At 31.2% G+C, this 15538-nt stretch overlaps 2 protein-coding genes across 2 annotated transcripts; one reads left to right on the forward strand and one right to left on the reverse strand.

Annotated features, from left to right (window-relative positions):
• The first annotated feature begins 816 nt into the window (after positions 1-816).
• Positions 817-2132, forward strand: LOC125067238. Its single transcript, XM_047675714.1, has one exon. It carries the CDS (start codon positions 935-937, stop codon positions 1655-1657), a length of 723 nt encoding a protein of 240 aa, XP_047531670.1. The 5' UTR covers positions 817-934; the 3' UTR covers positions 1658-2132.
• Positions 2133-2260: 128 nt separating this feature from the next.
• Positions 2261-8360, reverse strand: LOC125067236 (trypsin-1-like). The gene is made up of 7 exons (XM_047675712.1): positions 8344-8360; positions 5558-5756; positions 4923-5085; positions 4643-4805; positions 3666-3845; positions 3339-3510; positions 2261-2410 (listed from the first exon to the last, which is right to left on the reverse strand). The coding sequence occupies exons 2-7, from the start codon at positions 5748-5750 to the stop codon at positions 2292-2294; spliced, it is 990 nt and encodes a 329-aa protein (XP_047531668.1). The 5' UTR covers positions 5751-5756; positions 8344-8360; the 3' UTR covers positions 2261-2291.
• Positions 8361-15538: the final 7178 nt, after the last annotated feature.

Raw genomic sequence — 15538 nt, forward strand, 5'->3', positions numbered from 1 at the left:
TACAGCTATATTATACAGATAACAAATAATTTTAAATAAGGTAAAGTTTTATTCGAGTGGCCAGATAATTTACAACCGCATTGATTATTATTATTATATTTTCACGTTATATTATTGCTCGTTGTTTCGTAAAAACTAAATGCAAACTAGGTCCAGCAGGGACCCAATATATGAGTTTGTTCAATTTGTGTATTTTTATTGCTGGTCGACCAGACTAAAGTTTTGGTACCACATTTTACTCTCAATATTAATGTTTAACGTGTCTTTTTGCGCTTTCTTTCGCGCGAGACGCGCGCGTATTTTTATATTAAAATTATTTGGTGTACCATAACGACATCAGACCGATTCATATGCCATAATGGCAAACGGCTTGAAGCGCTCCTATGTCACCTCACCACCACTGCTTTCTACTATACTTTGTTATACGTTATTATACCAATTCGAAAAATGTATTCATTTTAATAACATCAATCCCGATGTTTTGAATCTATCATCTGGATGTGAATAAAAGAGTACATTTACAAATTAATAACTAACGCTTTTCAACTAGTCTTACAGTTATCACTAGTCTAATTTTCTTAATGGCAATTATTATCTTCGAAAGTTTGTCCCAGTGTATAGGAGGCTTAAGGTCATAATTAAAATTTTATAAAAATTGCATTGTACGGCGGTCATTCAATTTTGAAATATTAATGAGTAGTTATTTACATATAATTTAGATATTTGAATATTTATTATATTTTTTATCGCCATTCTGATTTAAAGAGTATCACATATTGTAGAGATAATGTATAGTCTGTGATCAATCAAATGTTGACATAACTTTACTATTTGTTTGTTGCGCAATAGAAAAAAGTCAATACAATACAGTTGAAAAATAAAAACATTAAAAATATTACTGCGACCACAATAAAATCATCGAGTGCTTGACAAAATGTCTGATTATACGTTTATGGATAGAATTAGGTCATTCTTGGGAATACGACCTGAGCCTCCAAGGAATGACTTTCGCAACCCTATATGGGGGTCGGACGACGATGATGACGGTGATGAACTTTACACCAGACAGCAACAAATAGATGTTTACAGCAATCCGTTAGAATTGCATCGTGAATTTGCCAAACATATGCATGATATGTTTAGCAGTTTCGGCAGTATATTTGGAGATATGAAAGCCTTTTTGGGCCACGATGATCTTGAATCTTTCGGAACTATGACAGATTTTCCATCATCAGAGAATGAACCGGAGAATTTCGATAGCAATCGCATCAGAGATTATTATTTAAAACCTGGTTATCACGATAAATATAACTATCCCAAGGAAGACACCGATCTAGATGGTAAGATATCTTCAAACGAAATATCTGGCTTACTGCAACAGAAAGAAGATGGACCAATAGTGCCTCATACTCCATTTAGTGGTTCTCTTGTACCTGGGAGATCATTTTGCCAAACAATAATAACAACAAGTGTCACCAAACCCGATGGCACTATAGAAACTCGTAGAATTGTTAAAAAGGGCAATGAAGTAATTGAAGAGACCACAACCTCGACGGAACCGGACTCTAGAAACCCTTACAATCCTGGCTTGAATCCTATCGAGACTACTCATTTGATGCTGTCACAACTTTCAACATTTCTGAGAAACTTTTACTGATGTCATTATATTCATTAGCAATCCTAAAAATTTTAGCTTTTAAGACCATAATTTATTACTCTATGTGATAGTTTAAAATTGAATATTCTTTCTAAAGTCACTTGGACGCAGTCATATATTAAAGACATTGACATATTGCACCTACCACTTTGATGTTGTAGTAACCAGTAGAAAAATTATATAAAACTGATAAATTTATAAATCTATTAGAATGTTTCAACCACAATAAGTATTAATTGTAAATTTAATATAAATATTTTCATCTTACTTTAAAGTACCAACAATATTTATTAGTATTTTTTAATCCTATTTATGTACTAAAGTAAAAATCTTGCTTTGGAATACTATAACATATGATAAATACTATAAAATATGTCTTAAAAGATTTTTTTATCATAGTTGGCTGACTACAATAACTTCATAATTCCATTACTTTAATTATTGCCATTGTAGAAATAAAATAGTGTCAAATTAATGTAGATTTTTTTTTATATCCATTCATTATATTCTGCGGTATATAATAGAGTACCCAAAAACCTTAAAGCTTACTAAAAATACTCATCAAAATAACATCATCTTAGAGAACTTTATTGATCAATAAATAAATATAAATAGTAATTATTAATAAGTAATCCTATTGACAGTAGCAAGCGTCCCGAGTATTGCTTTTAATCCATGTTAGGTAGCGGTTGACTCGGGAATACACTCCCGGCCTGTTTGGTCGTGCACATCCCTCACCCCATGACACAACACCTGAAACAATATAATTTTCTCTTAATTTAAATTATTCCTACAGCAAATGTTTTATCAGAACATTTGTTTTGTTCAATTATTGAAATCTTGTGCAAATATGTATGATATGAAAATCATTATCAATTTGTTATTTATGGTCAAAAACGGGCATAGAAATCATGTTTTTAATCTTATGAACTTCAATACTAACTTTCAGTGCTATCAAGGACTTTATACAAGATTAATATAATTTTGATAAAAATAATCCTAGCAATTTATGATATGTATAGTAATGTTAATCAAAGTCATACTTCAATCAGAGAAACTTGAACATTATAATTTTATTTTTATATTGTGTCATTCAGTTACTAATAGACAAATTTTATCATATATTTAGAAGGAGCATAAAAGTTTTTTGAAAAATGAGATTTTTACAATATAATGGGTCAACTATAAGTATAGAACTGATCAAAGACTTCTTTCCTCATAGACAATTTTTAAGCTTTTACTGGTTTAACATATTCCAAACAAGTACGTTTAGGTACTAAAGGTTTTGGTGATTCTACTTATATAGGGGTAACACATATAGAACTATAGCCTCTTACAACCACAAGAGGACAAAACTAAAATAAACAACATTAGACATCGAGACGCGATTTGTGAAAAAAATGCGTTAAGACGTTGGATATAAGTGTTTAAGTGGAATGGTGTTGATTATAAATAAATATATCTTAATCGAGAACGGTTTACGTAACGGAATACGTAAAACTAGATTTGTTGATCTTTATTCCTTCTTAGATTGGAATAGACTATATAAGTATATAAGCAACTGATATTGCAACTGATACCTACTTTTTTAATTTCATCAATGTCATTGTGAACGCAAGCAACACCAACTTCAAATCAAAACTTCCAATAGAACACTATACACGAATACGTGTTGACTCACCAACAATCTGGTACTTGTCAGTGGAGTTGAGCACATGCAGCGGCCCGCCGGAGTCCCCCTGGCACGCGTCGCGCCCGCCCTGCTCCTCGCCCGCGCACAGCATATTCTCTGTTATGCGTTGCTTGTAAGCCGTCTTGCGACACTCCGTGTTCGAAATTATTGGCACACGCACCTATAGAATAGCAATTCAATTTCATTCTTATTGTATGTGTAAGTCAGAAGCTCAATTTTCTCATTTCTTATATACATTTAGATGAGACGAGTTTTGTACATACTACGGGTATGAATATATAAATACATATACAATTTGATTAATGTTATTTATACCTCTTGGAGCGTGTTTGAGACACTACCCCCTTCTTCAGTAGTACCCCAACCGGCCACCAAGCCGGTATAATTGCTGTACGAGTCCCCAGCAGCAGGCAGACATACGGGTCGTATTCCTGTATCTTGATCCCCTTCAACTTCATCAACACGTGCACTCTTAAGAGCTGTACTAAGATCTACCTGTTAATAAAAAATGAATGCTATAAAATATTTTTGGTAGTGCTATAAATACCTACGAATTCCCTAGGTGCAGGTATAACCCAGGAATAGTAAAGTTACAGCCAAGACTGGGCCAAAGCTTTCTCTCGAATCGAATAATTACATAACCAAAACTTTTCCTAAAGTTGAGATTTAGGGGAGTGTAAGCGGAGCAACTGTCTTGGGAGCCTCCATAAGTGAATCACAAACAAATGGGATTCCGACGAGTTAACAAATTTAATGTAATATATGTTTAGATCTAGATATAGCCAAATTATAATTATATTATTAATTATTGTTTTAAAAGTGAATAATACAAAGCGTGCACATATTATTGACAAACCCGATTGACACAAATGATAATGTTCAAATTAATTTGTAAAATAATAATCTCCCCTTTTTATGGCAAAAGGGCCTCCAGGACCTTAAATCCGACTCTGCAGCCGTGGTACATAAATGTGCTGCTCTTCTTCTTCTTCTTTTACTTAAGTGACGAAAATGAGAATATAAAAGTCAATTGTTTTCGTTTTTTATATCGTTTTGTTAGGTGAATGGACAACCTGATGGTGTGATCATCACCATCCAGACATTAGCATCACCTAGAGGAATTTTCGATATTGCCATTCAATAGGCAACTTCTGCTGGCATTATTGCTATTATTCCACGCTAGACCGTCATTTGGACAAGAGTGATTTCTAATTCCTATATATTGTACAGTATATAATTATGTTAATAATTCTTAAGGAATATATAATTTATAAGTTTAATAAATTTATTACCCTCTTGTCTAACTTCAATAAGGCGATATCGTTGTCATAAGTGCCAGGGTCGTAGCGCAGGTGACGAATAATGGCGGCAACTTTTCTATCAATTGTTTTAGTCTCATTGGCAACAGAACGATCATGTTCCAAAAATCTTACTGACATTTTCTCTTTGCGGAATCTAAAAAGACACAAAAATCAGTCACACTTTTACCACATTTTTTTGTACCTTACATTTATCTCAGATTATCCATATTATTATTATTTATAATCTAAAAAATGTTCACAAGATATTTACCCAGAAGTACAATGCGCGGCAGTGAGAACATATAGATCGTTGATCATCGATCCACCACAGTAGAATCTTCCATTGTACATCAGCACAACTATCCACGGTATTTCCAACTTCTTAGTTTCGTACCCGCCCACAATTCGCCTACGAGTTCTAGCGATACCGCACTCTGTAATAAAATATGAAAAGTTATCCACAACATTGATTACTTGATTAACAAACATTGGAAGCCATGGAAAACAAAATTATTTATGCAATATCTCAAACCATATATTCGTATGTTATTATTTGTATATATACAAACAATTATACACATATAACTTTAAAACAATATATGTATATCATAACGAGACAAACCTTAAGTTCGAGCTGAACATGAAAACGTAAAGTTTTTAAAATACCAATATTTTATTTTGATAAGAATGGCGCGAACATACTATTTTTTGAACAATAATGAGGCTGTTTATAAAATTACCAAAAAATATTTCTATTTTAATCTCAAGCTCGAGAGTTTTAATCCGGGTACCTTATACGCATAGATCTCAATATTAATAATGAATATCAACAAATCACCCTTCTAGACGTAGAAATAAACAAATTAGTTTAATTTAAAAATCATGAAACTTAAATAAAATACTAACGGCATGTAGGACAGTCGTCTGGCGGTAACTCCATGGAAGGCCTCGATGTGGTAGAGGAAGTGCTTAACCAACTGTTGATCCAGTCAACGATGCCTTTTTCCTGGGGAGGAGGCGGCCCTGCCTTGGTATTGTGACCAACATTGTGACAGCTCGTAGCGCCAATCAGGCAGACGAGAGGTATAAGCCAGTGCATGTTTTCCTGCCATTAAAATAAATTATTAGTATTAAACCGCCTAACTTAGGCTATTACAACTCGATTACATGAAATATATATAATATTAACTTATTGAATTGCAACTCTTTCTTCTGAAATTAAATCTATGAAGCTCTAGCCAATCTAGATCACGTTATATTTTAAAATAAGACCAATGGATACACATTAAAAAATATACGAATTTGTATAAAAAAATATCCTTAAACGAAAATAGAATGAAATAATCACATACGTTTTGTCTAGTTTATTTGTCTGTTTTTGTAATATTTAAACATAACACTTATAATATAAAATATAATATCTCGTATGTAAAAATAATTAAAATTGTTTTTTTTTTTTGTAGAAGTATTACAATGCGGTACAAATTCAATTAGTAATCTTGTATGAATCAAGGACACTTGGAAACCGGTAAAAACTGTTCGTTATCCGAGTACCGTTAAGATCATGCGTATCATCAGCTCGATTAAACACGTTTTTGTTGTATTTGCGGAATTAGCACTTGATAATGATAATGATTGTAAGAGATTTTTGCTCGTTAAATAAATAGTATCTGGGCGACCAAGCTTCAATTGGCCCTTTTTTAAAACGTTTTTTTAAAAAAATATCTTTTTTGCTGTCGAATTTTGCGGTTTTCAGGAAAGTAACATATATACACAAAATCGAAACGGATAACATTATCTAAATACAAAATTTGAGCCAAATCGTTAGAGCAAGATACACAAGTTAAATAAGATTACTGTACAGTATTGTGTAGATAACAATAAGGCAATTAAATCATAATAATTATTATTGTATTTTTTTAATTGTAAAACGTGGTAGCTCTTAGAGCAAGCGCGGCTGGGTCATACATCAAAACAGCTTAGTTTCCAAAGTTCCCAAAATTAAGGAAATGTTTACATTTCTTGGACCATCGTCCATAGACAATGACAGCATTGTCTATGGACAACTACTACTTACTAATAGGTGGCCAATATATCTTACTTCTTATTTAAAATTTTATTTTTTTCACAATTTTAAAATAAATTACGTTAATAGTTATTGAAGTATTATAATTAATTATCGTATCAACCTTTAAAATACTACATGCAACTCAACAGGTATCTAATTATGTAAAGCACGTTCCTACATATTTATGATATTACACTGGAACTTTGCCTAGGCTTTCGATTTGGATATATGCCAAACCATTTATAAACATTAAGCCTGCATATCTGTGGAAAATCCTAAAGGAAAACATTACTTACTAGTACAACGAACTGTAATTATTGTAGAGAAAATAATGCCGGTATAATTATATTTGTAAATTATGTTAAGTGTTATGTTAAGTTATCTAATTGTGCATTAATTTTACCATGCAAAACCTTGAAATATTCAAAATTTGGACTTCGTTGATTCGTAAAAATTTACAGAAGCATTTGCTACTTAATTTAAGGCAGTAGCAAAACATTACAATCATTCAGTCAATCATTGTCAGTCAGGTATATTTGTACATATACATTGTATATTTCTACATGATGTTCAATTAAGTATATATTATTAAATGTTTAAATAATATATATACCTGTTATAATTTTGTATATTGTTTCTAATACATGTTTATACTTAATTTATGATTAAGATTTGATCTATAAATTATATTATGTGCAAAAATTAAACATTTTAATATCGACTCAATATGTGAAAATAAATAAAAGTATGTTAAAAAATTAAATAAAATATAATAAAAAAAAAATCCTGTCTCTATCTCAACTCTACGACAATTCCTTTCAAAGTCGCTCTACAAGGTACCCCGATGGTTAATAGTAAAATGTTTACGATTATATCACACGTGGAATCGTGATTGGAATAAAAATAAATCACGCTATGTTTTGTATGCAGTTAACATCGATTCCTGCGACTCGTTCTAGGAGAGAGTTGCCAGTTTTCCTGTACCTCTATAAAATGGTCAATAGAAAGCAGTTATTGTAGGTCATTTCTTATGTACTTAATCGTAAATTTTATTTTATTTTTGGAACGGTGTGTTGCGAAACGAAACTTTTTGGCAACTTTTTTTTATAAATATTAAATGACCACAGATTATAATTACGTTTTATTTATACGTTCAATTACTTGACAGCTTAATTTATTTTTATAAAGCTGTGCGTAGAAAGCTCTAACTTAACGGTATACGGCAGATATATTTGTAACTTTTTGTTCAAATTATTCACTCCCCCTTTTTCCTATATTTTTTAGCCGTTCAGAAATAATAGTATGCGATAAATTTTATTGAATCTGTTTCCTATGCAATTATCTTAAATAAAATATATAATAAGAATATTTTACCGTAACGAACAACTGAGCCTGGCACGTCCGCGCTTTTGATAATACTTACAAAATATTAAACCCAAGAACCAGTTTCCTCCAAACAAGACTAAACTGATAACAATTAAATTTAAAGCAAATTATTTAAAATAAATATTTCTAAGGCTGGCCATTTCTATTTCTTTTACTAATTGTCTCTTTTCTTTAAAGCTGGTTCACTTCACAATTATAAACACATTATCACTATACATAATTAATAAAAAAAACTCACAGCAGTAAGTCGGTCCCGTGTTGATAGAGGAAAACGAGTGATCACTAGCAAATCCGTGCAGCGCGACTTGAAGACGGACAGAGAAAGAAATATCTCCGCTTTCACTCAAGCTGCTCCACTTAGTCCTGGTAAAATCGCCTCCGATGTGCACCACACGGGCTCGCACCTCCCATTTTATGCTATAAATCGCCATAAATTCCTAACAGTTACAAGGTAATTTCAGCAGAATCATTATCGGTTAATGCTGTAATTATTACCATTTTTTCCTTTCATGTGGGACGCTAATCTCGGCTGACATGCAATGGCCAATACGCAGATAAATCAGTATATACGTTAAAACTTAATTGCACTAAACCTATCGAAAGGTTATTATCGACATTTCACTTATTTAAGTTTACAGTTTTAGTTAGTTCACAAACTAAATTTTATGCTATCAAGCTCAGTTGATAATATGCAAAAAAAGATCTTGAATTAAAACAAAATAATTCAAAATTCATTGGTTTTACTATTCTCAAGCTATAATCTTTTTAAACAATATCAAAAAAGGGTAAAATATTTAAATTATAATGTATATTAGTATATTAGTATAAGTAATTTTTTTTTCTATCGATCTCGACTCTACCGAATTTTATAAACGAGACACAATGCACGGTGAAATTATTTCTTCAAAATAAATCCTTTGTTTATCTTTCATTTGTTTTATATTAAATACATTTTTTTTATATTTTATAAGTATTAGTTGTATTTTATCGTCAGGTATTTAAAAATAACAACATTAAGTAAACGTTTAGAGATACACTTAATTTCGAGCAAAGTTAAATAAAGAATTTGAGCTAAACCAAATTTCAAGGGTCTAACAATTTGAAAAATATTTTGTTTAATTACTTATCAAATATTATTTAAAATACAATAAATGAACATTTTTAATACAGTAAATGTATATAATAATTTAGGAGGAAACAAAACGAAGTGTAACTTTTCGAAATAACCTTAATAACGAAATTTCATCAGGCGCTATATAATAATAAAATATTTTAAGATTACATCATAAAACACAATATGTATGAAATAATTCAGACATAATACATATATAATATCCGTATGCGCGTTGGTGGAATGTCTCCTTGATACTGTTTGATGAATATTATTTTTTAATTATTTCTGCAGCGAGCGTGACTTTTATCGATTTTAAATAGCAATCACACTTAACTTGGTTTTTTTAGGTCTTAATATTATTGCGATTACTTATTTTTAACATTTCATGGCCGTTGGGGGGTGAAAAAGTAATCGTAATAAATCAATCGGTAGTTCAAACCTTTGTGGATAGATACACTAAAAAAAATTATATTTAACTTTTTAATTACCAATAACACTTACAAATTTCTAAGGGTAGAACTGTGTATGGTTTAAGTTTAGTTAAAAGTCATGATGTACTCATGACTTTTAACTAAAACATCATTACTCAAAAAAATTAAAAATCGAAATGTACTTATTTTTTTAAACTATTATATGCATCATATAAAAATTGCTATATAAAAATATGTAGGCGTTTTAATATCGCAAAATATTACTAAAGTAAAACTTATAATATACCCAATATTTGAGATTTACTTTTATGTGTGAGATGTACTGTACAACAAATGATTTAGACATTATTACATTTTTTTTTGTATTAATTGAAAATTCGCTTTTATTATTATTGATATTTTTTTTATTATATTGATATTTTAGTTTGTTCGTAGACCAAGCAGTACTCTAATAAATAACTTTTATTTATAAGGTTCAAAATGAACCATATAAAAATGCAATGCAATACGATACCGTTTATAACTGTTGCAGCTTCGACTGTATTTTAACAACTTTAAAATTATACATTATTTATCTTTTTATTAATTATTCATGCAATACTTCTAAGTAATAAGGAAAAATCCGTAAAACTGTCTAATATTTTTTTATATTACGATTATGTAATAAACATCTTTATTGAAGCGTATATTTCTTTGACCTCTTAACTCTGCAAATTGGATACGCATAAAATTCAAATATACCGGACATTTACGATTTCTTTAAGAATTTGTAACGATTGTATTAAACAGTTACAACTAATTAATATTATAAAGGTATAATTTTTTTAACTTATTCAATATTGTAAAACATTGAATGATAAAGTCAGGGATATTTTTTTTTTACATATAGCAGCTATACGATAGCTACAGATTATACTAACGTTATAGAAAGGTTAATTTTGGTTTTTGTTTTCCAGATCACAGAAAACTACCGACCTGATTGATATATCAAATTTAAATGGTGGTTAACACTTCGTACTATACATCACCAGTAATCCGCTTAGCTTGCTCACCTTGTCAGACTGGTTATTTACTATGTCTATTCGCTATCGTTCTGTATCAATGAACCGAGTTACCGAAAGACGGAGAAGATAAGAAGAGTATTTGTGCTATCGGAAAAAAACGATTGAAAACTTAACATGTGTCCAATTTTGTTCCTAAGTTTCAAACCAATATTTGTTTGTTTTTGAACACACAGTTACAGCCTGTAAATTTCCAACTCATCAGCTAAGGCCTCCTCTCCCTTTGAAGAGCATATTCCACAACGCTGTTTGTTGATATACATTTGGCAGAATTTAGTTGAAAGTAGACACATGCATGATACAGGTCACATCATCCTCGCGATGTTTACCTTCACCGCTGAGCTCGAAATGAATTATAAACACAAATTAAGCACATGAAAATTTAGTGGTACTTGACTGGGTTTGAACCCGCAATCATCGTTTAAGATGCACGCATTCTAACCACTAGGCCATCTCGACTCTCAATAAGTTTACTGTCTAATATTTGTTCGTTTTTGAAACAATCTTTCTAATATGTTTTAAAGAATAGCACATCATCACTGATGAGTACTAAATCATGATTAAACAGCCTTAATATACCGCGATGATACCGAGGCGATATATTCCTTTATTCGGTGATATGGGCGTAAAACCTAACTGGTTTTCCAAACCAAACCACTTTCCTTTCTCAAGTATATCTCGATAACTTTTTCATATACTTTCATATTATGTTAAATAATAAGAGCTTTATTTCTTGATAAGTATTGCAGTCTTCTGCATTATACTTCTTCATCTTTAGTATAATTTACATGTGAAATATGTTTAATTCTTTGGTTTCTGTTATATTTTAAGTTTCTAGCGTTAGGATTTATTTTTGTGGCTGATCTTGCGCTGCAACTGTACAAACTTCTACTGCAACTTTCGCTTTCTTTTTGAGTTCTTTGAACACAAGTTTATTTTTACCTTTATCAATTACGTTCTCATTTTTATTCTTTTGTCTTTCATTGAATAGTAACTTTTCTGTCTCAACTCTCATATCAAGTGTTTTTATTGATTTCTCTTATTATCTTACATACCAATTAATCTCTTAACTTTCGTATTATTTTTCGAAAATCTTAAAAATCGAATTAACTCGCATCCTTATTCGTCTCCAAACATACATACATAAGTCACTTAATCTTGGAAAGTGATCGTTCTTTGTTTCTCGTGAGCCGAACTGAGCGATTAATGTTTTGTACCAATCACTTTTATACTATAGGTTTTTAAGGTTATTATTTTCGTCTTTCTAAATATTTAAAAATAACATAGTTACTACCAATTACTACCTTTCAAACAGAGGGACATATCTACATGACATACATATGATGACCTTCAATAATATGATTAATGAAATTGTATTAGCACAGTTTTGTAATACTACAGTCCTATAAATAAGGCATCTATCTAGGACGTGGCACATGGTCGAACGTCGCATGCAGGCTGATTATCACATCAATGGCGATGCATTCTACCTAAACATATTTTGTCACAAATAAATTATAATAAATAAACTCCTATTTTCATAACGTACGCATCCTGTGTTATGAAAGTTGATGATCAAATGTCAAGAGTAACAAAAACATCCTGTTGAGAAAATTTATACTGTTATATGAATTCTACGAAAGCTCGTAGCATCTAAGCAGATTTTATTTCCTGTCTTCATATTTACTTACTAGTATTACCTGACGCCGTTTTTCAGAACATTTACAATAAATATATTAGTTGTTTTTAACCCGTTTTTCGTTTCGTAAACCATATTTATTTGTTTTGGACTACTTAAAAAATGACTAAATCGAAAATCAATTTGAACGAGTGGTGTAGTCTAGGTTAAGTAAAATATTGAGGGGTCCAGCGCTAAACTTAAAATATCGATGGACAAAAATCTCCTTCCTACCAAGTACAAGGTTTTGATTTTGACTCAATACGATGGGTATCCGAGAGAGAAATTAGTTACAAGATCCACCACTACCTACAGGCTCTATCAGCTCTTCAAGGTATAACAGTGAAACACTGAGAACTTCCCATCTCCATGATGCAAATGAGATTTATTGACCAAAAATCAATAACCGAACCCAGTTGGTGGTCTGACGATGAATTTAATTGTAAAAAAAGTATGTAATTAAATAACATCGTGTAAATGTTCTATTGCTGGGTTGAGGCCACAGAAGGGTTTAAGCCCATTGAAGCAGTACTGAATTTCCATGTGCTTAATATGTTTTTATAATTCATTTTGTGCGCGGTGGTTAAGGAAATCGTAATGAGGAAACCTGCATTTTAATAAAATTCTGCCATCTGTGTATCAACCAACCAACATTGAAGCAGCGTGATTGAATCAGCTTGAACCTTCCTCCGAAAAATTGAATAATTTCTAAAAATTAAATTAAAATTCAAAACAACGAAAGACAGTAAAATTATATCAATCGATGCTAAGGCTATTAAAACCTAAGGCTATTTGTAGCTCTTTTTGTAAATTAAATACTACACTGAATATGTTTGGTTGTCCAAGTAGATACAAACAACCCAAGCGTTACTATAAGCAAATGGATTTATACCTCATAGGTAAGTGTATATGTAGATCCGTGTAGGTGCAGCAATAATTGGGCAACGTGAACATAATTTTATCAAACATAATGTGCTTGAGCAACTAAACATTTAGGTCAGGTTAATTTCTTGCCCGAATTGTCTACTATTTGCCAAATAAATTAATACCTCTTACAACATTTGATAACTTGTTCTAGTAAGCTTATTAAAATTTTCACCTGTAACTTAGGGCTGCCAAATGTCCATTTTTGACTGAGTCTTTTCTTACAGGACATTCGGTCCATTTACGTGCCTGACTTAAATTAGGCTAGTTAGAATATTACACTTTGTTAGAGGGAATAGCATGTATACAGAGAGAGAGAAGGCAATACCGGATATTACAAAAGTCCAGCTTTATAACCACAATATCGTCATTTAATATAAACATCTATTTGGCTCTAAAAATCTGTCCGACTTTTATGACAAAAATGTTTGACTTAACTGAATGCCGAATCTAATTTATATCGTCTGGCAACCCTGTTGATATATTAATTATAATATTCATTATTTTTGAGAAACCCTATAAATATAAATTAACTTCGTAATATTTTCTGAAATTCAATTTGCGCATTCCAATCGTAGGTTCTAGAAAATAATATTGACTTAGTCCGTATGGCACATGTATTAAGAATACAATAATTAGACTACAGATAACGATAAAGAAACTTAAAAAAAATATATATTGTTACTTTTGTCACATGCAGAAGGCTGCATCGTTATCAATATACGGGCGCGCCATTGCCTTGGCACAGATACGCGGTCTTCACTGATTCAGGCAGAACGGCTTTTTCCACCGCACACACCCACACGCCCATCAAACCGTTCCAAGGCCAATATTGTTTGTCTACAGATTCTGCCTCAAATAGTGATAGTAATCGCATAGTCCACCCTTGACAGACCCTTGGACCCATAACTATATTATCTATGTGTCAAACGCATACCTCACGATTATATAGCACTTAATATGGGTTTTTCATATGGGTTACATACATAAAGATACCTTGAACTTATTAAATTTACAATCATTTAACAATAACGCTTTCTTTGACACATTATTTTGAATAATTGTTTTTTTTTTTTTTAAATATGTCAATAGATTTTTATAAAATATCTAAAGCTAATTAATAATAATAAAAATCTTTAAGAAATCAACGTTTGTTATTTGTTGAGACATTGATAACAATTATACGAAAACTGGACATGCGAACTTTCGGCTGATTGAATGTGGTCAAGGGATATTCAGTAAATCAGTAATTGTATATCATAGCGACCGGTAAATAATTAAGAAAGTAGGATGGCGCCAAATTGCTGTGGCGCTGTATGCAAGTTAACCAAGAATTTGTGTGAACTCATTCCTTTTAATGCATTCACATACTTTCAACTTAGTAATTGAATTATGCTTTTCAAATAAAAATATCGCTTTTGAAAATTTCGAGTTATGTAATGGGAAATCGAATGCTCGCCAATAATGACTACACTTTCTCTTAAAATGTACTACAAAAAGAACTACAATTATACCGTGATTGCGCTTCCAATTTTTTGGACTCTTGCCATTTTTTAATCCAATTATTATTGATACAAAAAAATATCACAACCGACTGATTGTGATATTTTTTTGTATTCAGGGTTGCTTAATTGTAACATTGTAGAAGACGTTTCGTCTTAAAGAGAAAAATATGTATTTAATCACAATCCTACCACAATAATCGAAATATTAATACATTCATCAAAACAATTCTTCGTATTCTTATAATTCTTTCATTATTTAAATGAAACGATGAAACTTGTTTATATTGTATCCGATCACATACATGGAAGCAACTCTACTCTTTAAAAATTTTATGGTAGGTCAATACAACTGCGCACAAGACTGTGTCGCAGAATATCGAAAAAATTGCAAAACATTAAACGTCGCTTTAGTCCTGGAATTACGTAAAGTGTTGGGCAAGATTGTCCAAATATAAAAGAAATAAAGAGAGCCGCTCGTCCATCCGGTAGCGGGTAAAATTACGTATGTACACATTGCGTAACAAAGCTCGAGCGAGGATTAATGCGCAAAAACAAACGAAACCGAGTGCATCCTAGTCATAACTATGATAACAATGTTGTTGATAAAATACCCCACTGTATTTATTTACAACAAATGGTCATCCCATTTGTCTTACATCGATTAATTTACACAATAAAATGATGTCAAAGCTAATACGTATTTAAACAATAATATTCTGT

Source organism: Vanessa atalanta, chromosome 11, assembly GCF_905147765.1.
Source record: "Vanessa atalanta chromosome 11, ilVanAtal1.2, whole genome shotgun sequence".
Taxonomy (NCBI): Eukaryota; Metazoa; Arthropoda; class Insecta; order Lepidoptera; family Nymphalidae; genus Vanessa; species Vanessa atalanta.

What these genes read in the sequence shown, in the direction of transcription:
- LOC125067238 (XM_047675714.1), top strand. Translation starts at nt 935, where the DNA reads ATGTCTGATTATACGTTTATGGATAGAATTAGGTCATTCTTGGGAATA.
- LOC125067236 (XM_047675712.1), bottom strand. Translation starts at nt 5,750, where the DNA reads ATGCACTGGCTTATACCTCTCGTCTGCCTGATTGGCGCTACGAGCTGT. An exon ending in GCCGCGCATTGTACTTCTGG is followed by an intron (nt 4,806 to 4,922) that starts GTAAATATCTTG and finishes GTGTCTTTTTAG; the next exon opens with ATTCCGCAAAGAGAAAATGT. An exon ending in TATTGAAGTTAGACAAGAGG is followed by an intron (nt 3,846 to 4,642) that starts GTAATAAATTTA and finishes TTTTATTAACAG; the next exon opens with GTAGATCTTAGTACAGCTCT.